This window comes from Nansenia antarctica (genome assembly GCF_963989245.1).
Source record: "Nansenia antarctica genome assembly, chromosome: 10".
NCBI lineage: Eukaryota > Metazoa > Chordata > Actinopteri > Argentiniformes > Microstomatidae > Nansenia > Nansenia antarctica.
The window spans coordinates 17,910,114-17,935,113 of NC_137680.1; the positions used below are offsets into that span (position 1 = coordinate 17,910,114).

Here is a 25,000-nt window from a genome sequence, read left to right on the forward strand (position 1 = left end):
CCTATAGAATGAAAACAGCCAATATTGCTAAAACCAAGAGGACGGCTACAAAACATCATCCAATATTTTCAATAATCCTCAAGGAGAGCCAGTAATAATACTGCAGCTAGATTGGCCATTGACTTTTTTAAAAGCACGTTTTAAAAGTTGCAAACCCTTCAGATTCTAGGAGGAAGAGGATCTAAATCTACACTACCACAGACAAGAAACAAACTAATGATTCGTTCACATGAAGAGCAGCCTGGTCATCATTTATGGCATTGATGTGTAAAAACAATAACAGGGTATGAAAATGTTCCAGCATAGGACATCTGATCGTCAACAACCTACTGTAATAAAAACCACCAGTGCACTCCAGCATGAGTAGCATCTCCAGAACACCACTGGGCATGCTCAGTCACCATTAACCTCCATAACAACATATCGTACAGGGACACAGCCAATCCTGTCTCAGTAACACACTCAGGACCTGGAGAAACAAACATCCTTAAACCACCCTAATAAAATGGCGACATCACGCACATCACACTTTCAGAGAGTGCACCCAGTCATCCATGCATGCATCCATCCATCCATGCATCCATCCATCCATCCATCCATGCATCCATCCATCCATCCATCCATCCATCCATCCATCCATCCATCCATCCGTCCATCCATCCATCCATCCCTCCCTCCCTCCCCGTACTGCCCCCCCCCCCCCCCCCATCCCTCTCCAGCAGCATCGCTGCACCGTCCCAGGGGGGCCGTCTTACCTTCGTCCTCCTCGTCGAAGGAGTTCATGCAGGGGAAGTAGACGGCCAGAGCCTCGAAGGACGCGGACAGGCTGAGCTTGCTCTGGGAGCGCTGCATCCGCGTCCCCGGGGTGGTGGCGGTGGTGGCATCGTGCCCCTGCCTGCCCATGATCGCCTATCTGTCTGTCTTTGTCTTCAAACGCAAACGGAGCGAAAAGGTTTCTAAAACGGTGTGCTAGTGTAGACGGGAGGAAACACCAGAGAGCTGGTCAAATATTGAAAGACCGGACGTGCTTTAGCAGAAGACTGGATCGAGAGAGAGAGGTTGCTACTTCTGTGTTCAGTGCAGTCAGTGTGCTCGTCTGGCTGTGTCTGCTGTTCAGCTTCTCTCTTCTCCTCTTCTAATGCAACTGGGTGGTGGTGGTGTGGGGGGGGGGGCTTGCTGCATCTTCCTCAGCCAATCAGAGGGTGCGCTGCTCAGGCACACTTCGACAGGCTCAGGAGCTCTACCCAGAGATACAACACTCTCTCTCTCTCTCTCTCTCTCTCTCTCTCTCTCTCTCTCTCTCTCTCTCTCTCTCTCTCTCTCTCTCTCTCTCTCATAGGTGGCTATCAGGGGTGTAAACAGCTCACCCTGAACAGGTCTACCATAACCACGTGGTCTGTCACATGCGGATCACCCACAGTTCACATGTGAACCCCCCCACCCCCACACTCATCAAGCCCAGTTTGCTTCGATGTTTTTCACTAATGATTGAGCCAGCAACCCCATTTGGCTAGCTCTCCTTTTGAACATGAATACCCCTGCAAAATGACTTCAGATAGAGAAAATTCTGTTCCCTGGAAACACAGTATTCATACCTACTGGGTCTGTTTATTGGACTTTAGCACTACCACTGTCACTGACTTAATATTAATTGTTGCTTTATTACTACCATATTATATTGTTTTGTTAATTTATTGACTTATTGAGTCATTGACTGTTGTTGTACGAGGAGCTAGATTCATAAAGCATTTCACTATATCACTTACAGCTCTGTACGTGACCAATACAGTTTTATTTTACTTGATTTAAGAGGATCAGATCTCAAGTCAACTGTCGATCACTAATGAAACATGACTTCAAGAACATAGAAAACAGCTCTGATTGTCTGAATGTGTTATAAAGAGCTCTGAGAAATGTATTTGGACTGTCTTTTTCAGAGAACACACACACTGCATATTTTGAAAACAGGAGGAGCGCTAGATTGATATACTAAACAACAGTTTGAGATAAAGGCATTCCAAGACTCACAGGTGGTCCCTGAAAGCACTTCACAAAGTTATAAGATCAGTAAAATGATATCCTAATGCTGTGAGGGGATGTTTTTAGACATTGGGATAATAAAAAGCCTTTGCCAAATGTCAGAACAAGCTCGTGGCAGTGAAACAACACAGAGCTAAAGTGCACTGTTATGACAATCTTGTCACAAACCCAACTGCAGTGCTTTCTCTCAGCAAAACTGGCAGAATAGGCACAACTCGGGCCAATTACTGTGCTCTGCGCTATAATAAATATAGCACTTTCCTGTCCTAGTGTTCTAGCTTCACGTAGAGACACTGCAACCTAATTCCGCAAAGATAAAACCCATTTTCCCTAGTCCATTTGTTCATAAGTTCTGATCTAGGTCAATATACTGTAGATACAACAATTCTAAACACTCACAAGTGCGAGAAATTAGATGGACAAATACAACCGGAACTAATTGGGTCATCTTTTCAATGGGTCATCTCCAAGTGTGGCTGTTTAAATAAATTAAAATGACGTTGCACATAAATAAAGACAGTGATTGCTCCTCCCTAGTGCCACTATCATAAACCACACATCATTAACCTTAAGGCACAGTACTGTACCTGACTCTGAAATAATGTTGCTTAGTCGATGTATTGTAAGTATGAAACATTTTATCAGCGTATATACAGGGTTAGGCAGTCGTAGAATTTATTGGTTTGTCCAGGCACTCATTGGTCTAATTACATTAGATTTGGTCTCTACAGTATAATAATTATCAGATTATCTTAAAGTGCTGCCTGCATTGTTCTGTGACCACTACAACCACTGCTCACATTCGTCCTATGTGAGTGGAGGCCATTTAGTGAAGTACTGAGCAGTGAACACAGACTGAAAGGTGATCACTCTCATGGCTATCTGTCCTTCTGAATAATCCATCACCAAGACGATCAAGAGTTCTCTGAAAGGAAAATAATCCAAACTTTTGTGAGAATTGTAAGCACACTCCAAATCCATAGAAATCCACATAAACATTATAAAGGTCTTTGCATGGGAACATGTGTTATGTTGCATAGTGGCATATACAACTTCCAACACCGCTGCGACAACACCAACAACATTAGGAATGATCTAGACATTCTGAGATTTGGAACACGTGAACACGCTTGGAACAAGCTTGGCACACGTGGCACAACTCTTTGGGCACGTGCATTGCCATCTTCGGTATTGTACAGCACAATGCACCACCCACCCTATAGCCAAAGGTGAGGCAGTGATATTAAGCCGCTCCACTGGACACAAGACAAACACATGCATGTACTTTATTCTAAGTAAATTAGAAAAGAAATTACACAATAATTTCCATTTCACACCTAACTGTGTAAAAATAGAGACTCAGTCTGAACTGCGGAGACTGAACTGAACTGCTGAGGAGAAACAGAACAAATGAACCAATGAAGCTGAACCATAATTAACTGATTCCTGGAAATACTGTCAGTAACAAAAGTAACAAAAGGTCATAATGTGCTGGAGTAGTTGAGTTACTGTATAACCAAATTTCCAGGAATAAGAAGAAGAAATGTTCTTTAGTCAGATTTGTATGGATTTAAATCTCTTTCCAACACCATGCTTTGGTGAAAATGGAGCATTCTAGTCTCACTCAACATTACATGGCCCATTAGTCTGGTCCCAGGTGACACGGTCCATGGGTTCACCATCAACATGATCAGCATGGGCTCGGACAGAAGTATCCACGACCATTCCAGGTGAAAGGCAGTTAAATGTCTGTTTGTTCTGGTAGCACACGCCCACTTCCTTAATAGAACCTTTCACCCAAATCCTTCTCCTAAGACTATGTTTGGACATAGCTGAGGATAGATTAGCGTAAATACAGCACTTTGACGATTCTCTCAATTCTCTGTTCATAGTCATGGAGGCCTCCAGTAGTTTTCCAATGCATGCCATAACTAGTCTTGCTTAACAGAGCTTAGTAACAGGACTACGAGTATTAAGTATCACAACAATGTAAAATAGACGTAATGTCTGGACAAACAAGAGCACATCACGCCACGGGAATCTGAAGAATCCCACTCTGTCTAACAAAAACAAAAGCAGGGTATTGTAATATACCAGAAGTGACGATGTCGAGCCGCCTGGGCAAGCGGCAGAGATCATAGTCCGACGACTATAGGAAACGTTTCTGATTTATAGAGCTGGCCAGGGCCAAGCGTCACAGAATGACTGCAGGCTCTGGTGTGTAAACAGATCCTAATGGAGCTGTCTCCCCCGTGTTTACATTCTCTAATGCCCGTCCTGACACAGCTCAGCCCTGCTGGCCGGGAAGTGCAGCTTCCCAGCCTGACTGAGAGCCACTCTGCCGGCCATATGCCACCACCTGGCACATGGCACAACTCAATGGCACATCGTTGAAACCTGGAAGCGAAGAAGGCCTTAATAAAAGTGCAGGACAGAATCAGAGTCATCCTGATCACAAAAAAATCTGGGAATATAGTTTTGATGACAACCATGTCGTCGTATCATTATGGGCAAATAAGCAAGGCACCGTCTCTTCATATTCCTGAAACCACACATGAAGACACCTACGAAGGCCTACGATCACACTGTATGAGTAGAGCATACACGTGTGTAGGGCACGCAGGTGCACACGTGCGCACGTGCAAAGAGCAGTAGCTTGTTTCTGAGGTGTTCATCACTTCAGCTATCTGTGTGAGGATTGTGAGATGTGGAAAACACAAGGTCGCCTCTATGGAATGGACTGTAACATGCAACTATAACCCACCGACAGATGGAGATGGGGGGAGTGGGGGGGGGGGGCGCAGGAAGAAGAGGAGGAGAGAGAAAAAGGTGATGGCTACATTCATGGAAGAGGCAACTAAATGTATCTCCGATATTAACAGTTAACTTCTATATTTTGCAGACTCTCATGGAAAGATAATATTGAGGACAACAGCATCATCATTAAACACATACTCATATTAAAAAGGATAACAATAACATCATACAGTGGGAAAATCCTACTGTTAATAAACTAATTAAAATGAGAACCACATTACTTAGGATGTCTTTTAACCAAATTGCATATTGTTGCTCACCATTGTTCCTCATTAAAAGATTTAAAGTTTAACTAAGTGGAACTGTGTGTAGATCTGTGTGGGAAGGCATGCAATCAGAACAGGAAGTCTATATTTTTAGCGGGGGCCAGCAGAAATTAGTACTGAGGAAGTACATCTTTGCTTTAGCGAGTGTCCGTGGTCGCCGCTTTGTGGAAGGAGCTGACTCATGGTCAATGCTGAGGGACTAACGGACTAACTCTACAATACTAAGTGTATGACAAGTTTGTAAACACCTACAGTTTCACGTGATCTGGCCAATGGAAAAGTTGCATGTTCAATCATCTGTTTTCTATGACTCAATAAAGAAAGTCCCAATTATTTTGGAGGAAAGGTTAATGTGTGAGACAAATTATGAGTATCCAGATGTAGTTGTTTTATAGAAATTGGCTGCTTTAACAAGATGCTATAGTGATTTGGAACAAAGTCAACATCAGAGATACAAAACTAGACCACACACCGTTGGGAGTAAGGAAACTGGGACAGACAACCTTACTTACAGTACATCAAAGCAGGGTCACTCTTAATATAAAGTTGCCAGTATACCTTTATACCTGTACACCTGAAATGACAATAGTAAGTACTGTAGCAGCAAGTACTGAACCATATTACACTTGTGTGTAATAAAACCTGCTCAAATCCATTATTACACTACGCAATTACAAAGTAACAACATGTCCATAGATGTGTTACTACAGTAATTACAGATAATGTAGAGTATTTCACAGATGCAGTGTACTATTGTAATCATAAAAAAATGAAGAGACACACAGCCAAACTAAAATAAAGATGTTCCACAGGTCTGTTGGGTATGTGCCAATATGTTGTTGTTATGTCCAGCTTTTCAGTTGTTATGTTCAGCTTTCTCAAACCACTTGTAACTATGGCTACACTATGTCAACATGAAAAACATGAACATGACATTAGTTCAAACAAAAAAGAACATCATTTCTTAATGAAAATGAAGAACATGAAGTATCTGTGCTACAGTACCATGTGTCGACTTACATGTGTCAACATTGAATAATATCACAATACGTTAGAACTCATGAATAATCATCAAGTCTAACAGATGTTTCATCAATATGAACTCTAATAAGAAACGTTTCTGGAAGTGCATAAATTACAAGCTCAAAACAAAATGATTAAGATCATCTTAACACGTTAGGCCGTTGAGTGTTGTACACCAAGTACATTGAGTGCCTCTGTCTCATTAGAATAGGGTCGAATGTCACTCGGGGGAGGCCGGTGGAGGCAGAAATCGGAGGACCGGCTCATTAGAATGGAATGAGGAATGGTAACAAATTGTAATTCATGGTTCCATTCTGTGCATTATAATGAGCACATCCTTTGAATACTACGTCCACTCATCTGATGCATCTTCCTCAGTGCTTGACAAAACCCTCACTATCTGACATGTTGTCTACTTCCGTCCATCTGACCCTCATCAGAAACAGTGGGAGGTAAGTGGTAGTCATAGTTACTCTCACATCCTTCTTTTGTTGGATATGCTGTCACACACTCTCACGCAATGATTGCAAACATAACCGGAGAAGATAAACATGGCACTTTGTGACAACAATCATCGACTTCTGAGGTGAAGTACAAACTGTTACAGTTAACATACGAACTCAAGCTGAAGCACATGTAGGTCAGGGCCGAGGCACCATCCTTTACAGGATGTGGTGTGTCTTTGTTCCCTTATGGGTGTTACATGTAGGTGAGGGAGAGGAAGAGACAGAGAGGAAGAGACGGAGAGGAAGAGGTGGAGAGAGAGCGGGAGAGATGGAGAGAGATAGAGATAGAGATAGAGAGAAAGAGAGAGTGCGTGAGAGAGAGAGAGAGAGAGAGAAATAGTGAGTGAGAGAGAGAGTGCATGAGAGAAGGAGAGAGAGAGAGAGAGTGCGTGAGAGATAGAGAGAGAGAGTGCGTGAGAGATGGAGAGAGAGCGAGTGCGTGAGAGATGGAGAGAGAGAGAAAGAAAGAGAGAGTGCATGAGAGATGGAGAGAGAAAGAAAGAGAGAGTGCGTGAGAGATGGAGAGAGAGAGAAAGAAAGAAAGAGAGAATGCATGAGAGATGGAAAGAGAGAGAGAGAGAAAGAGAGAGAGTGCGTGAGAGATAGAGAGAGAGACAGAGAGAGAGAGAGAGAGAGAGGGGGGGAGTGTTAGCGGCAGCAGCAGTGTGTACTGTGTACCTGGGCCACGGTGCTTCATGCATCATCCTCCTGTCTCGCCAGAACCCCTGTGAGATTAATTAGAGGCCTAACTGAAGGACGAGGTGCTGAGATCGGCGCCACAGCTCTGGAGAAGATGAATTACCTCTGCCGAAAGCTCAAAGTTCAGCTATTTTACCGCATACAACAGACACTAACTCCAGGGACTTGGCGAGCCAATGGGCGGACAAAATCGCCGTCAGAATCGATAAGGGAGGATGACGTCAGTATGTGTGCAATGCATATTGGACTGTAGGAGAGATGCACACACAGAGTGGAAACGATCGCTACTGTTATAAATGCTATAGCTACAGCTATAAATGGTACACATGATAATGTTCATACAGTATAGTGCTACATCAAGCCCTCTAGAGAGAAAGAGTGTTTTCCTACAGAATGTTCGAAAAAACGATTGTGACAAGAACTATCACCATGCAGGACAGATTTGTTTTTGTTTTTTTAAAACAACTTCAACACACTTTCAAATACTGTACGAAGTCATTGACGGTTTCATGCTTGAACTGCCTCAGTTGAAATACAACAATGACTATTACCCTTAGATGCTATTAGAGCTTTGTGTTGGTCCCACTCTCATATTAGAAGTCATAATGTTACAGATTGCCATTGCCATTGTTCTCTGTCCTTTCACCACTGATTGCAAACTAGTCAGGGAGGACACACGTGGTGTCTAAATAGGTAATCTACGCAGGTGACCTGCTTCTGCATGGCGCTGTTAGGAAACAGCACAATCTCCTGGATCAAGGTTGCACCGTTCAATACTGCAGTCTTAATAATTGAAAGAGGAGCTGGAGATGCACGGTCGCGGTCCCGTGTGTCCATTACAGTTCCGGGACCTGCGGTGCCGGTCCACCACGGAGAACAGCCATTACAGAGGAGTAATGGGAGAGTACAGAGCTATCGCTGAACAAGGCCCATTGCTACTCTATATGGGCTGCCTGCCGTATAGGATAGGAACTCTCTCTAAATGCTTTACAGAGAGTGAGATAGTATTACCAGGCTGAAAGCATCGCCCTGTTCCTGAAATCTAAGTGAGTCATCAGGGAGCGCAGGAATAAAAACCTCGGCTTCGTCTTTTTTCGCACGAAACTCTGAGGACTCGAAGCTCAAACAGAAAGGGGACAGCGGTGCGGACAGCCGGGGATGGTTTGGGTTTGGGTGAATGAACGTGACGTTCATCAATGCCAGTCTCAGAGTCTGGATCCAAGAGCTGCAGGAGCAAGAAGCACTATCAGAATGAGTTGCAAATATGTGACGTGAGGGATGGATAGAGTATAGCAAACACGCAGCAGACTCCAGGTTGAGCAGCTCAATCATAAAGCACCTTAAACGCTGAATTGAAGTATCATGGAGAATATTGCGTCGCAACTCAATTCGATATACTGCTGACACCATCCTCATCAGCATACTTTTTATGACATCTTGCCCAGATATACCGAGGCAGTAAATGTAACCAGCGTGAGACACAATGAGAACATCACATGTCCCATTTCAGCACCTCACATTTTATTGGCTGCAATATTGGGTGAAAATCTTAAACGCTGCATATGGTAATAGACATGAACCATTCTCCATTGGTCCTGCAATACCTGGGACACTATAGTCGATTTTTTCGCTGACATAGATTTTTCAACAGCAGTTTTGGGGGAAGGGGATGTATAGGGAATTCAACTATTCTCTATAGAGGTCACAGCATATTCACCAGTGATTTTAAGGCTGCTGAACGGTGAATGAAACAATCGGACACTATCAAACTAGGTCATGAGTTACGCCATTCTGATAACATACAAAATCACATGTACTGTATGTAATCGCACGCATGCAGGCACGCGCGCACACACACACACACACACACACACACACACACACACACACACACACAGGTCAAAGATCATCAGGCCAAAACCATTCTCGACACGCTTCTGACATCTTTGTTAAAGACATTACATCTTCTTTCTTTTTATTATTAACTACTTTTGCCTGACAGGGAAGAGGAAAACAGCCGTGTGGGGGCTGCATGTGAGTGCAGCCCGTCTGGGAACAGTCAGCGTCTTGACAAACTTCTGTGTGTGGAAAGTGCCAATGCCAACACTCGCCTGGTCGGCAGGCTCCGTTCCCCATCCATCTGACTACAGAGGAAACCAAGAAGAACCTCTTTAATCCATCCTTTCAATGTGCTCCTCAAGTTGGCGGCCAGACCCTCTTTTAAAGCACAATGTAGGGCAAAGAGCGGCTCAGGACATGGACTTGAGAGACTCACGCATGACTCCGCTGATGCACCTAAAAGCATTGACTGAAATATTGATATGCTCTTACAGTAGATTCAAGCTTTTTAAGTGTGTGCGTGTGTGTGTGTGTATGTGTGTGTATGTGTGTGTGTTTGTGTGTGTGTGTGTGTGTGTGTGTGTGTGTGTGAATGAGTATTCAGTAAAGACAACCATGAAAACAAATAAAGAAAGAAAAAATATATTTTCTGGAACACTTATCAATTTTAACAACAGCAGGTTACACATTTTCATTTTGTAAAACCACCAGTGAGACAACACAGCCAGCTAATCCCAGTCCATATACCCTATATGTCCATAGTCCCTATAGTCCATAGTCCCAATACCTTGAAGGAATCCACTCCCCAAAGGCTTAAAAATGTCACTTCAGTCAGCGCTGAAAGAGGCAAAAAAAAGCAAAGGTTTACAGACAGGGTTGCTGCATAAGCCAGACAGAAGGTTGCAGTACATTATTATAATAACCCAGAGACCAGGTCCATGTGCCTGTCAAATCACGTCTTGGCGAGGTGAAGCAGTGACACCCCCCCCCGACCCCCCCCCCCCCCCCCCCCCCCCCTCAACCACAGTCACGGCACCACAGAGAGCACTGATGGATAGACCTGATTATTGAGCATATTAAGGCCTAGACGAACGGAGGGCTATTTCAGGAGTGAAAAGAATGACCCCATTGAGACAGCAGATAATCACCTCCCGTGTGGCTGTGGATGGATTCAGTCTGACCTGCAGACAAATGGACCAGACCTCAATCTGACCAGACCTGGACAACAAAGACAAGCGACCTGCAGTGCAGATTTCCTCTAGTCTTTAAGAGTTACACAATCACTTTCCGCCCTCTTGTGATAACAATTCAGTTAGAACTCAAAGTTCTTTATTGGGTATGAAAAGGCCGACCTTTACGGAACTAGCACTTTACAATTCCCCGTTCTTTCAGGAAATAATCAAAATCATAAATGAAAAAAAAGAAATCTCTTTCTTTCAGCCGGCGGAAATTCGATCGGGCATGTGTGGACTCCCTTTAATTGGGAGTCCACAGTAAGATGAGCGCGCTGGGTATTATTTTCATTACTTTCTCATTCTCTATCACTGTCACGTGTTCTTTACCCTGGAAGCTTACAGTACAGTCCCCCTGGTCTAATGTACCGTGTTCATCTTATGATGCTCACGTGAACTTATGTTGAGAGTCGTTTCGTTTATAATGGATGACAGAGCGTACCGTCACGGAATAAACACCTCAAACAAACCCTACCGCAGCACATCAAACGATCTACGAAACAACGGACATGAGAGCGTCACATCATGAAAGCGTGACGGTGAAGGGACCTCGTCGCGAGTCGGCCCTCTCCCGAGAGAAATGTAAACACAGTAAAAGATTCATTACAGCAACAGCACTAATGGAAGTGTGAATCATTATTTCGAGGCCAGCGAACACCGTCCAGTATCATTGACATCATTCTTGGATCGTTGCATAGACACTCTTATCGGCTACCTTGAACAACTCGGCTCCTACAAAGAAAACAATGTAGGGTCACACTATCAGAACAAACAAAACAAAGCAAAGCAAAGGGAGACGAGGTAGATGAGTCCCGTTCGTTATCTAGACGAAAGAGAGAGTGAGAAGAGGTGAGGATCAGAAAACATAGTCATGCCATCTCATTGCATCAGCGTGTCAACTCTGGTCCGAGAGCTCCTGTTCTGGTCCGGAGGCCTGGACAGATCCTCACTGGAGAGGGAAAGGAACAGCAGCATGGTAAGAGAAGGACATTCTACAGAGAGAGGTTCAAGAAACCCGTGAGGTACGGTACAGTACAGGGTAGAAGAAGGGTATCAGAGGACAGAGAGAGAGAGAGAGAGAGAGAGAGATGTATGCAAGTGGCACGCCTACCTGTTTGGCTGAGCTGAGAGGTGCTCCTGCTTTTCCGCGAAAGGCCAACGACTGCCGCCATTTTGGCACCAATACTGGAGCGCCTCTTCTTGTCCTCCGTGCCTACCATGCTCACGGCCGTGTCCGATTGGCTGCCGTCTGTCTTCTCCAGGTTGCACATGTCGCCGCCGATGCTTGTGCTCTTGGTCATGTTCATGCTGCCACCCGACGTGCCCATCTGCCTGTTTTTCATTTTGGATGTAAAGTCACTGTCAGCCAACCACCATGGAGGAGGGGAGGCAAGGACAGAGGGAGAGGGCGAGGGGAGGACAGTAGAGGAGAGGGTGAGAAGGGTGAGAAGAGGGAGATGAGAGGAGAGGAGAGGACAGGAGTGGAGAGCAGAGGAGAGGAGAGAAAAGGACAGGAATCAGGTACAGGATTGTAGGACTCGGGGTCTAGGGCTTAGTGAGGGAAGGGTTCAAGGTCATCAGGACTAGACTTATGTATGAGACCTTCCAGATGGTTGATGTAGTGGATGAGAAGGACCTTAAATGACAGAGACGGTTATATGAATACTTCAAACCTTATCGTGTTTTGACCTGACCTACTTGTAGCTGTGTGTAGCTCTTTGTTATGATTGCAAAATAGGGGTTCAATACTGAAACTGTTTTCAACGAAAAAGAACAAAAGCCGGTACCATCATGCTGCTCCTTGAACCACTAAAATGACGAAGTCATGTTGCGTGAACACCGAAATAGCTTTCGTTCAGCTTTCCACTGACCTACTGTAGCGCTTCGGAAATCAAGTCTGCACAAGTCTGCACAGTTTGGCCTCCTTTTGAAACGGGATAAAACTTTACCGGATGACCTGAGCCTTGAAATGATTAATTAAAGCAGAACGTCATGTATTTATGTATTGTCATGTGCTTCTCAGTCAGGGGTCTCGTCATGACCACTTTTAAACACTCACTTTTAGATGTTGTCTCGGATCACTGCACCTGCTTTTAAGATAACTTCCCCCTGGTCCCTGCTGTCTTTTACATACTGTGTTGTGATATATAGATGTTTTTGATACTTCACTGTATGGCACTCATGTTTTATATTGTATATATTGGGTTGTGTTCTATATCGTATATACTGTTTTGTGTATAGACTTGCCTCTGTTCTGCCAATTGGCCAGATCGTCATTGTAAATGAGAATTGGTTTTCAATTGACTTATCTGGTTAAATAAAGGTTAAATAAAAAATAAAAAATGAAGGCCTTCAGAGTGCTCCCCACCCCCGACTGCCTCATCAACAGAACACCTGCGATACCTTCCTAGAATTCCTATTTCTTCAGATCACACAGAGACAAAACGTGTCCCAAAACAACACCCCCCCATTGTCTTCTGCTTGAAAGAACGAAAGGCCACAGTCTAAAATGAAGGCCTCATTTTTGGCTCGCGGTGTACCTTTAAGTTTATTATCCTTTATTGCAGACTTAATAGTTCTTGATGAGTAGAATCACGCGTAAGAGATCGCCCTGAGGATACTAGTCATTTAATAACGATTAGGCTGACCTATAACGCTCTACTGTCTGAAAGACATTTGAAGAAAAGACACGTGAATGGGAGGCAAAAGCAATGGGCTCTGACAATGACTTCCTCAATTATTTTAATGACGCTCCTCACCATCTCCCTCCTTCACATCTTAGGCATTCGTGGTCTTATTCATTAGGAGGATGTTCAATCAATAACTGTGTCTCGCGGTAAGGTTGCAATTACTGTACATTGCACTCACAATAGAACAGAATGACTCCTCCTCCATGGCTCTGCTCTTTGCACAAACACATGCTGTATAGTACCCAGAAACAAGCTTTGCACTTAGCTGCATGAGGCACAGGAAATCCATACTGACTGGTTATTTTCCCCTTTATATATCTTAACCTACATGTGTCAGAATGTGTGCTGTAACAATGTTATGTATTCAACCTTTCCACCGTCCGTAGTTTATGAAGCCACTCAGCAATAACAAAATCCTGTCTTTATAGCTTGGACTTTCCACGGGGCTGGCTAGAATATGGAAATGCGTATGACATTTCAGAGCGGGTCGTCGTCCCTGCAAACTGATGAGCTCATTAAGCAGTAGAGAGAGAGGCCGTGTTAATAGACTCATTAGAGGGGAGGCTGTGCTTCGGCCATGTAGGCGATCTCTTGGCTGGTGCCCTGTTGGACCTCTGGTGTCACATTCATTAGAAGAGAAACTGTGACAGCGCCACGGTGGAGGTGTTCCAGGATCAGTCAGAGATAACCCCCCCCCCCCCCCCCCACTTCGAAGAGGTCACGAGAGGTAAGGCGCACTTACTGAAAAATCGATTTCATCTTCAAAGGGCTAGTTATACTGTATATGAATGTATGTGCTGTATTGAGGGCATCTAAGTAAGGCATTATACCTGACGTTAAAACAGAGACACACCGTGACATAGCACTGACGTTAGATACCGTTGACCGGGAGGTACTGTGATAATCACGGCATGATTATGAGCAAGTGTAACCCTCACCCAAACACTCCTCCTAGTTGTGGTGTGATTGCTCCAATGCTAAGCTAGATACTTATGGGGTGTCTCCCTAAGTCCATTTACAGTGCTTCAGACTGTTAGCGTCAGTGGCACAAACGTGCTGTTGAGCTCAGCTGATTGTGACCAGGAAGAACATGGAAGAGCTCTACACTACCTCATGTCGCTGTCTACAAGTCACCGGGGCGTGAATAACTGTTTAGCCACCAGCTAATATAGAGTAACATTCCTGTCGAACCTTTAGAACGCTCATTCTTTATGGAGAAAATGTTCTCTCAGTTTCAATCTGAAGGGTTGTATTTGAATACAGCCGACTGTATTGAGTTCTTCTACCTAGCATTGTTTTCGCACGGTTGGCACAGAAACTCTAAGGGGGGGGTGCTATAAAAATCCAGATGTCAATTACTGGCCTTCCTATTAAAGTACGTCAGCTCATAAAGCCTGTTGTTTATGAGTGCGTCTGTAGGGGGTTAGCGGGCTCTGCCATGGATCACTTAGAAGCTTTGACACATATAAATACGGATGCTCATTGGACGATTGCCCTCTTTGATCAGGTGATGCAGCTCTTTGAAACAAGACTTCAAGAGCAACACCACATGTCCCTTGGTTGAGATGACATTTTCAAATATGCTGTTTCTCCACCATGGTGTTATACTGCATCCACCGGCACAAAGGGATAACAGAGCCGTTTAAGCGTATCTTATACCTAGTGAAATATTGATGACGGATCAATATGAACCCTACGTTGGCCACATCAATAAGGCTATGTAGCCATTTCTACTGATGTTCTGTCCCAGACCGACACCCAACCAGACTAATACAAAGGGCTATGGTCAGTGTGAGCTACAGTACATGACCACACAGTTGGTTGTTTAACCTCTATGTTGACCTCATTGTCTATGGGAGAAAAAGAGCGTCTCAATAGATACAGTCATGTGAAAATATTAGGACCCCCATGAAATATTTAGTCCTTTTTAAAAATATATTATATCAAGATGATGTAATTGAACCAAAAACAATGAAAATGTTACTTTGTTACGATTTATTGAACAAAAAAATTACCAATGAACCTAACCTCTCTGACATCGACTGGGAGAAAGTTTTCCCCACTCCTCCATGCAGAATTAATTCAGCTCTGTGATGTTTGAGGGGTGTCTTGTATGCACAACTCGTGTCAAATCATCCCACAGCATCTCAATAGGATTAAGATCTGGGCTTCGACTTTGGCCATTTCAACTTTCTTTTGAGCCATTCCTTGGTGGATTTACTGGAATGTTTTGGGTCATTGTCATGTTGCGTGGTCCACATCCACTTCAGCTTACATTTTTGGACAGATGGTCTTACACTTTCCTCAAGCACCCTCTGATACAATAAAGAATCCATAGTGGATTCTATGATGGTGAGCTGGCCAGGCCCTGCTGCAGCAAAGCAGCCCCAAACCATGACATTTCCACCTCCATGCTTCACAGTTGGTATGAAGTTCTTGTGCTCAAATGCTGTCTTTGGCTCGCGCCAAACATGTGTTGTGTTACTGTGCCCAAATAATTCAACTTTGGATTCATCTGACCCAAGCACCTTGTTCCAGAAGTCCTGGTGTTTGTCTATGTGTTCTCTGGCAAACTTTAGTCTTGCCCTGATGTTTTTTCACAGCAAGGGTTTCCTCCTTGCACACTTCCCATGAAAATCAAACATGTACAGTCTCTTTCTGATGGTACATGTAGTATGTACTTTGACATCAACTGTGGCAAGAGCTACCTGTAGGTCCCGTGATGACATTTTAGGATTGTTGGAGACTTCTTTAAGCATCTTGCAGTCTGCTCTTGGGCTGAACTTGCTAGGACGGCCTGACCTGGCCATGTTGGCAGTTGTTTTAAATCGTCTCCATTTGTAAATTATTTGGACAGTGGAATGGCTTTCTAATTATTTGGAGATCTTTTTAAATTCCTTCCCAGACTCATACGCATCTACAACCTTCTTTCTGAAGGCCTCAGAGAGCTCTTTTGATCTCGCCATGGTGATACCACTCACCTCAACAATCAAGGGCAAACCAAACTAAATGTCTAAGGTTTAAATAAGACAGGCTCCTCCCAAATCCTCTCTAACAACGTTCTAATCATATGCACCTGATGTGGATCTAAATTTAGCCATTTTAAGTAGTAATAAATGTCCTAACGTTTTCCTCACATGAAAATTGCATTTCTATTAATTACATTTTACAATCAATTAAAGTCATTTTTACAATCTTTTTCAGTTATATTTGTGGGGTGTCCTATCTTTTTCACATGACTGTAGATATACCCAAAACCATCTATTGTAAAGAATAGACTGTCATCGCTTAAATGAACCTCCCTCTCCGCCTTCTCCTCCTCCTTCTCCTCCTCCTTCTCCTCCTCCTCCTCCTCCTCCTCCTCCTCCTTCTCCTCCTCCTCCTCCTCCTCCTCCTTTCTCCCACTCCCCTTGTTCTTGCTCCTAGCTGGTTGAGACTTGGCACTGGGGTCGGTCCTCTCAGAATCTGCTTGGAACACTGTGGCTCTCAAGAGACTTCGGGTTTCAACCCCAGACGAACGCAGTGTTCCTTGTCATGCAGATTGTGCTAAGTGCATTTTCATCTAGGCCAAGATGTCCCCTCTGCAAAAAAACAAAACCTGTGCAACTATCTGTGTGTAGACAGTATGTCCTGTTGGCCAACAGGTTCTGGTACAGTTCTATCCTATCTGAGTGCTTATGTGAGGAACTATAGCATCCATGCTCTATATAGGCTGTCATGGCAAGCTATTGTTTTGTCTTCCTGTTAAATTGGCACCTATGCATTTTAAATACAGTGCACTCAAAAGATTTAAACATGCAGTTTGTACAGTGAAGTACGGTATTGGGGGCATATTTACATGTTTTTCAAATCTTGTTTTCAAATGATAAAACTCTTTAATAACTATAGTATGAGTTTTAGTCATATACACATTGACAGCTGATTAATTAATGGAATGTAAGCGATAGTCCTCTTCAAGGTGTACCTGTAAGCGTTTCTTTATAACCTCCTCCCCCTATCCTCTGATCTAGTTAATCTTGCTGAAAGGCCGGCGCGAGTGTTTTTCATCTGAAACTGAGGTGACGCAGAAAATTTGGTTTCTATGGCAACTGTGCCCCCGGTCAGAGAAATGACATGCGTACACATGAGTGCAGACGAGCACGTGTCAAAGTTGAATGGCTGAGGTGTTCAGACCATTAATGAGAAAACAAATTCATCAATGACCGTATCACTGCATATCCTCTGTGTTGCAACAATCGCTCTAGTTTCACTTTCGCTTAAGGCTTGAGTCAACTGTTTGTCTTAAAGGGGGTGTTAATCCGTCTTTGTTGTTAACACGCCTACCCTGCTTTTCCAAAGCATTGGTCTCTACTTTACCTCACAAGAATAAACGGTTACCCAGGTAACAATAATGGATCAAAGAGAATCGGAGGAGAAGGGAGGCGGCGCCAGGGCGGATTATAAAGTGCTGATGGAAAGCTCCTTACATCCTGGAGACCACAGGCTACCATCTAGTCTGCTTAAAGGTCTGTGCACTGGAGCGATGAGTATGATGAAAGAGATCATGTAACCACAGAGTAGTGAACACAACGTACACTCACTCATCACTAAATACATGTGACTGCAGTATGACATCAACACAAATGGGTCACATATGGATATATATCCGTTTCCTTGCCTTTTTTTTTTTTGCTTTACATGGGAATGGAATCTAAAACGGAGCCCGATGAAAAGATGAAACACAGCATTTTCATATTCGGATTCAATTGCGTTTGAGGCAATGAGGTTAATTGAAGCGCTTCTTCACTGCATTGAGATGATTCGTGCGCAGATCACAATATGAACCCGCTTTGCCAGCTCACAACCCTCAAAACTAGACTCGAGACTTATTTTTACAGCAGAGAATAATTATGTTTAAGTCCTTGAGCTGTTGTGTGGATACAGTAGGTAAGCGCTATTCGAGTCGAGCCGAGTTCATGTTGGGGGAGGGGGTTAGTCCCTTCAAGATGCAATGGTATTGTTAGATAGGAGTGTGGCTTGCTCTATTACATAACCGTGCATGTTACAATGCTAGCCTCTTCATCACCGTGCTCATTAAATGTCATACTGTTAAGCTAATCAAGTGGAAGAGCCACTCCAGCTCTCCTCTGTGTGGTTGGATCATTTCCTGCTTTTGTGTGTAGCAGGGAACTCAACTGCCTCGCTACGTTCTCCACAAATACTGTAGGGATCATTGAAAGCGCTGACTTGAACGTGTGAATGGCTTGCTAGAAGAGTACCCTGTGGCAGCGTGAAGAAAAAAACGTGTGATCGGGGTCAGTTCGTTTCCGCCTCGCTGTTTTTTAATTTAATGCCGCCGTACAATGTCACGGAAGTATTCATTGGGAGCAGCAATATGGCAAACAGGCTTTTATTCTACCCTGAGCATTACTAGTGACTTTACTTCAGTAACTGCACCCATATCAAATGAACAGATACAAGAGAGTTGTATATTGTATTTTGTGCAAAGTGTTGAGAGGCCATGGGAGCTGAGTTAATGTTGTTAATCACTAGGAGACAAGGTGAAAGCATCATAGCAGCCAGGTTTGAGGAGGGTTCCAGAGAGAGCTCTGGAGGTTCTAAAACTAGGTTGGAGGGGGTTAGGGTGTACAGGTACATAAGGATTGGGTCAGGTAGGACAGACAAGAGAAGACAGATGCGGTGACAGCCTGCCATTGCCATTTACATAGCTGTGTGTCTTGCATGGAAGATATGTACTAGCTGACTAATTAGTATGTATGTTTATATAAGGTAAGTAAAGTGTTCAGTCGATGTGATTGGATCCATATACACGTTCAGTCTTAACAAGATCTCCTGCAAGCTTTTAGCTTGATGTGTTTTTTTCATCAAGGCCAAAGTAAAAATAGTCTGCACTGTGGTTTGTAAGAAGCACTTACGTCCCTGCTGCGAATGCAATGTAAGACCGATGACATGGTATTAAATGGCTAAGCTAATCTTTCAGCCTGCTGAGAACTCATGGGGTTCTCACACGTTTACGGTATCTGTTAGCTAAGACAATCCTCTCTGTTGGAATGAAACTACTATACTGTATACTCTCATGTCTGCCTGTAGTTTGGTCTCATATCATATAACATTATGGATACATGATAACTGAGGCATTCCACATATACAACGTAATTCACATACGGTAAATGAGCCGGTCACAAACTCAAATAGACAAGACTCCAGACGCTGAATTCCTTCACGTGAGTTACAGTAAGTGTAATGACTACACTGTCATCTCCTTCTAGAAGTTTATGCTATCGTAAGATTTATTAGGAACGAGATACTAAAATACAGATAGAGATCATGTTCTTTTGGATCCGAGCTCTGTTGTTAGTGGGAAGCCGTAATTCGCCATGTCACCATAACTGATGTTAGTGGGCAATAGAAGTTAAGAGTGTCTCTACAGTCATGGCACTGACGAAGGGTTTTGTTAAAAGCTACAGGGTCAACACAGTGATGTGAGGGGAATGTAGGGAGGCTAGACTACAGTCTAGACTACAGACCACATGTTAGTGGGTCATGGGAAGGCTACAGGGTCACTACATGTCAGTGGGCCATGGGAAGGCTACAGGGTCACCACATCAGGTGCACCGGTTAGATTTTACCTGAGGTCCGTCTCTGAGAACCTCCTCTGGAGCATCTCGTCTTCATCCTCCTCCTCCTCCTCCTCCTGTTCATGTTCCTGTTCCTGTTCCTTCTGCCTCTCTACATGACCCGCCTCCTGCCCTCTCTGCCCTCCCTGCGTTCTCCCGTCTCCCTCCCCCACTTCCTCCACCACTACTTCCTCTTCCTCCAGCACCTCCCCTAAATGCTCATCCCCGTCCCGAGATTGGCTTCTTGATTTTGAGTGGCTGTGAGGACACGGACAGACAGCACGAGCGCAGTGCAGTGCATGCAGAGCAGAAAGGAAAATCAAATAAAAGCGTGTGAAGAACCGTGTGAATGAGGTCAACAATGGGAAATAACGTGACAGATAACAGCAGACACAAATTGACAATTGACAAAAGAGATACAAAGCCAAAATCAAAGACATACAGTGCCATGCATATGTTTCTACTTTGTTTTGAACATGAGACAACCCATTCTGGACGTACAATAATGTCATTTCACACTACCAGTGATGGGCAAACCCCCTTTACCTGAAGGAGTAGAGTTCCAGATTTAGCTCCAGTTTTAACCTAAGCAGAGCCAAACCTGAACTCAACTGACACTGAAAACGGACACAACGCTAAGGCCGTGCATTTCCCCTCTTTGTTCAAGCAACCGAATGCAAACATAGTAGAACAAGTCTGCACTAGGCAACTTTAGTTTAAAGAAGGTTCATGGCGTACGGAATTTGCCCATCCTTGGTTCGAACATCAGACCTAGGGCTCTTTCTCTCTCTCTCCGCCCCAGGTGTGTCGAGCAAGCCTACCTGATCTTGCGGTTTCCTCGCGGCCTCTCTGATTGGACAGACATGTAGCTCGTGCTGCTGAACCGAGAGGCACTACTGGTTCTCGACACAGCGGACACGTCGCTTACATCACTGTCCGAAGACTTGGCCGAAAGGTTGTCCGAACCTCTCTGGGGGTCTCTCCCTGAACGCTGCAGGGATCACAACACACAATGCTGAGAAATGAGAAAAATGGACAGAATGAATTAAATATTGTCTTACTGGTGATATCGTATTTCTGTTAAGAGGCATTTAAAAAAAAGGTAGGACAGAAATGATGTATTTTGTTTGTTGATATGTCCATAATAGTGTAAGAGGCATTTAAAAAAAAAAGTAATACAGAAATGATGTATTTTGTATTTTGTTTTGTAATACCGTAGTGTGTGAAGCGGTTAACACAGGCTTTAGAATTGATATAATTTTGCCTGGTAAGAGTTATGCATTCATGAGCAGGGTACATAAATAAACTAGAGGAGATGAGAGACTACCCTAGAACACTTTCAAGGGGCCAAAAGTTCCGGGCGTTGCTTTTTATGGAGATTCTTTTCCCTTAAAACAACTTTAAGCCAAAGAACATTCATTCTGATACATTTATCACCCATGTTCTCAGATAAAAAGACAAAGACCAAAGAAAACGGTTACATAACCTTGAAGTGCCGAGCCTAGATCATTATACAACTATTAACAGGTGGATTAATAACCGATCACTCATAATACATTTTCTTAGTCTGAAGAATGTCATCGTGAAGCAATACATGACTGTTTTTATTCTACTGTCATAGAGTGAAGACTACATCCTCTGCAGAGATTATTGTGTAATAAAAGCTTTTGTTTGTGTTCAGAGCGCAGAGCATTACAACTTCTACACTGTTGCATGGAACTGTCATAGGAAATGAATCTCATACAGGGAAGTGACAAATGTCTCTACTTTTTATAGAACTGTAAATAGTACAGAAGCTTGGCTCTTCCCGGCCATAGCTCTCATACTACATACTTAAAAGGAAGCCAAGACAGACATGCTTTGTCTTATAAGGCTTGGCTCAGGACCCTGTGTTCACCACCCAGCTAAGGCCCCCATACTCTATAAACAAGTTCAGAAAACCTTACTACTGTAAACACACATTTAGCACTGGACAAAGTCACATCGACATTCTGTGGATTCATGGGGTCGTTCTTATGAACAATGTATCTGTATTCCTGAGATGTGTATTTTTAAACCTGCATGAGAGTGTGTGTGTGTGTGTGTGTGTGTGTGTATGTGCACACGTGCGCACGCGTGTGTGTGTGTCAGTGTGTGCATGTGTGCGTGCATGTGTGTGTGTGTTGTTATTATTGTTTTTACCGTTAAGTGCATTGAATTGTAGAAGCGTCTGTATAAACGTTGCTCTATAAATAAGACTCTGATGAAGGCCTCAGCAAATAAATGTTTTGAAGGGACCTTTTCTGCTTTATATAAATAACGTTTGATTGATTGATGGCTGTGAGGCTGTGCAGCTGAAAGGGGAGGCTGGCTGGCTGGTGGGCCTTGCCTTGGAGTGGTGGTCCTGCTCCAGGCGCGAGTCAGAGCCTGCCCCCTGCTTGTACTTGTTCATCTTCAGCTTCATCTGTCTCGTCCTCTCCTCCACGTCCATAGCACCTGAGGAGAAGAGAAGTGGGAGGTCAGAGAGGAGGAAGGCAGTAGTTCAATGCAGTCTCGCTCTATACGGGCTAACAGGAGGGATTTGGGGTGATATAAACTAGAGCTATAACCGGGATTGGCCTAGAGGAGCACATACTGTATGTTGGCTACTTCACATGGTTTGTTCTTTTCATACTAGTGTATTATGGCTTACAGTACAGGTACTAAGGTAACCAAAATCGGTACCTGTGCTTTGGATTCTGGTAACTGATGGATTTCGACCCAACGTAAGTTCTACAGGGTGAATATTTTTTAGCAAATACATGAAAGGGGTCATGTTTAAGGAAGGGTGATGTCACATTCTCAAGACCATCTGAGAGCCTATCCTGTGACAGCTTGTTTTTTCCCACCATAAGATAATACACTTCTACTGTTGTAAATAAGCACTTGATGTAAGGAGCTGAAGAAAGCCTTGTCACACAATTGTGTCCGTTCCTCATACCAACAGTAACCATAGAAAAGGTGTTCTGATAAATCAGAGAAAGCCATGCATTAATCACTCATTTTTGTTCTGGTAAACACTGAACATGAAGAGTATCAGGAAGTCTTTGTGCATCAAGTTACTAAGGTTCTAATACGAGTTGGGGTGGAGGAATGTAAGAAAATAAATAAAAATAAAATAAAATGAAATGATCAGCAACGAAACAACAACTTCTCTATTCGCTGCAACAGTGCCACAGTTGCTTTGACTGTGCTCTCTTTTTGACATAACAGGACCACGGAAGGCTATTCTAAAAGTGCAGCATGCAGTGTCCAAGGATCACCCACACATCAACACCAACCGTCCATGACCATGTCCGATGGCGACCACCAAGGACATCCCATCTGTCATGGACCGGAAGAAAAAACCCCAAACAACACCTTGTAAGAAATATTCAATTTGACAAAAAAACGAAGGGGTTCACTAACGTTGTTAGCCACGGTTGTCGCTATGCTAACGCGTGCTCAGACATGTCCTGTCTGGAGCCCTTGAAACCCCCTCGTTGACATTCATTTTGCTTTACTGAATGACTCGTTCGTAATATTTCTTGCAAGTGGCACCACCAGTCTCCCAAAAACACAGAGGCCTTGGGAGAGAGAAACCCAACGTGACAGGCCACATACCAGAGTGAGCATGTCAGTCTGACGTGTGGTGGTGGTGGTGGTGGTGAGCATCCAGGGGGACAAGAACCCCCTCACTCAGTGATAAGAGAGCAAACCACAGCAGAGATCCAGCTGTCCTACCTGCATCTCCGTTCTCTAGACCTCCTTTCTCTTGCTCTACTTCGACGTGACATAACAGCGGTGGAGGAGGAAGGACACAAACGCATGAGAGAGAAAACAAAAAACACACACAACAAAGAGGAAATGAATGTCACTGAAACGACAGATGAGGCTCAACGTGGAGATATCCTTGAGAAATGGAAGACGACAAAAGCCTCTACATGTTTCCATTCTGGCAACAATCTTACAGCTGACATGCTGTTATGTTGCCTGTATACATGTAGGGGAGCTGGAATGTGTCAGTCCAGATTGCAAAACTCCTCGTTAACCATCAAAGAAAGTGACATACCAGTATTATCTGACACAAATAATTCACGATTGGATCATCATTTAGACCTCTGAGTACTGTAAAACTCTAAACTGCAAGATACTTCTTAAAATCCTGAGAAAGTGTAATTCACTGAACGATAAAACCTCAATGGAGATCAAATTATGAATGGGTACTGATCGAGATTCCTCTTTACCATAGTTTACCCGCTGAGGGACACCTGAATGAAATCAAGATGAAACACAACACAGTGACAACGCAGACATGTTGCAGAAAACCAAGGAGACATGTATGACCATGCTTACATGTAAGCACACACACAAACCATGTCAAAACCACGACAAAAAGATGCAAGAAAGAGTCTTTAATGGATGGTTTAGCTCAACCAGCGGGGCAAGATGGAGATGGGGAGAGCAGAAGGGGGGGGTAAGGAAAGGCAAAAAGGGGAAAAGAAGTACTATAGTAGAAGAAGGAACAGACCTGAGTTCGTCCCACTTGGTGAATCCATGTCTTCTGGGATCACATCACAAAATGGACAGACACAGACAGAGGAGATGGGTGTGAGAGGATGCTTGAAGGGGAGAGCGGGGGGTGACAACGTGGAGGGACGGGGGCGCGGGATATGGCCCCTCTGTCACCGTGGCCACCGCACAGGTTGGGTGGGGGTCAGAGTGAGGGGGGAGGGGGGGGATGGGAGGGGTGGGGGCACACAACAACAACAACAACAACAACAATAACAACAACAACAACAACAACAACCACCACAGAAACACAAACAAAATCATACAGCACAACACACAAAGAGCACAACAAATTGCACCATGGGACAACAAGAGCAGTCAACAGAAGGGTGCAAAGCCAGGAGAGAGGCTAGAGTAGAGAGCTGAGTGTTATTGGAAACGAAAGTAGGGGGGGGGGGGGGGGGGGGGGCGGAAGGTGAGTTTCTGTGCTCGAAAAGGAAAAAGAGAGCTGAAACATTAAAGAGATGTTAATGTCGGGAGGAGTATTGGAGCTGACAAACCAGACACAAAACCTAAAGACCTTGAAGGAGAGGAGGAAAAAGGAGAAGAGGAAGCGGAAGAAAGAAAGGGGAAGGAGGGAGGAGGAAGGAGGAAGGGGGAGAGGGAGCCACTTGAGTCAGGGACTTAAGTCTGCTGTGGAGAGACAGCCTGGAAAATAAAAAATAAAAACATTCAGAAGCAGAAGCGGTAGAAAAGAGAGCG

The 25,000-nt window shown here is 44.0% G+C and overlaps 1 protein-coding gene across 8 annotated transcripts in view; it reads right to left on the reverse strand.

The window, feature by feature from the left end:
- The window catches only part of rims2a (regulating synaptic membrane exocytosis 2a), a gene marked incomplete at its 5' end in the record, with an annotated part of 141,406 nt that overhangs the window by 5,916 nt on the left and 110,490 nt on the right, over positions 1–25,000 (reverse strand). For 2 of the 8 annotated variants that reach the window (XM_080540280.1, XM_080540275.1), the window contains 3 exons: positions 11,534–11,781; positions 20,551–20,720; positions 22,098–22,204. In XM_080540280.1, the coding sequence (XP_080396406.1) occupies positions 11,534–11,781; positions 20,551–20,720; positions 22,098–22,204 (525 nt within the window). Of the gene's footprint in view, positions 1–755; positions 1,089–11,533; positions 11,782–19,741; positions 19,988–20,550; positions 20,721–22,097; positions 22,205–24,257; positions 24,291–25,000 lie in introns of those variants that run through there. The other 6 variants (XM_080540277.1, XM_080540276.1, XM_080540274.1 and 3 more) reach the window with 5 other exon arrangements.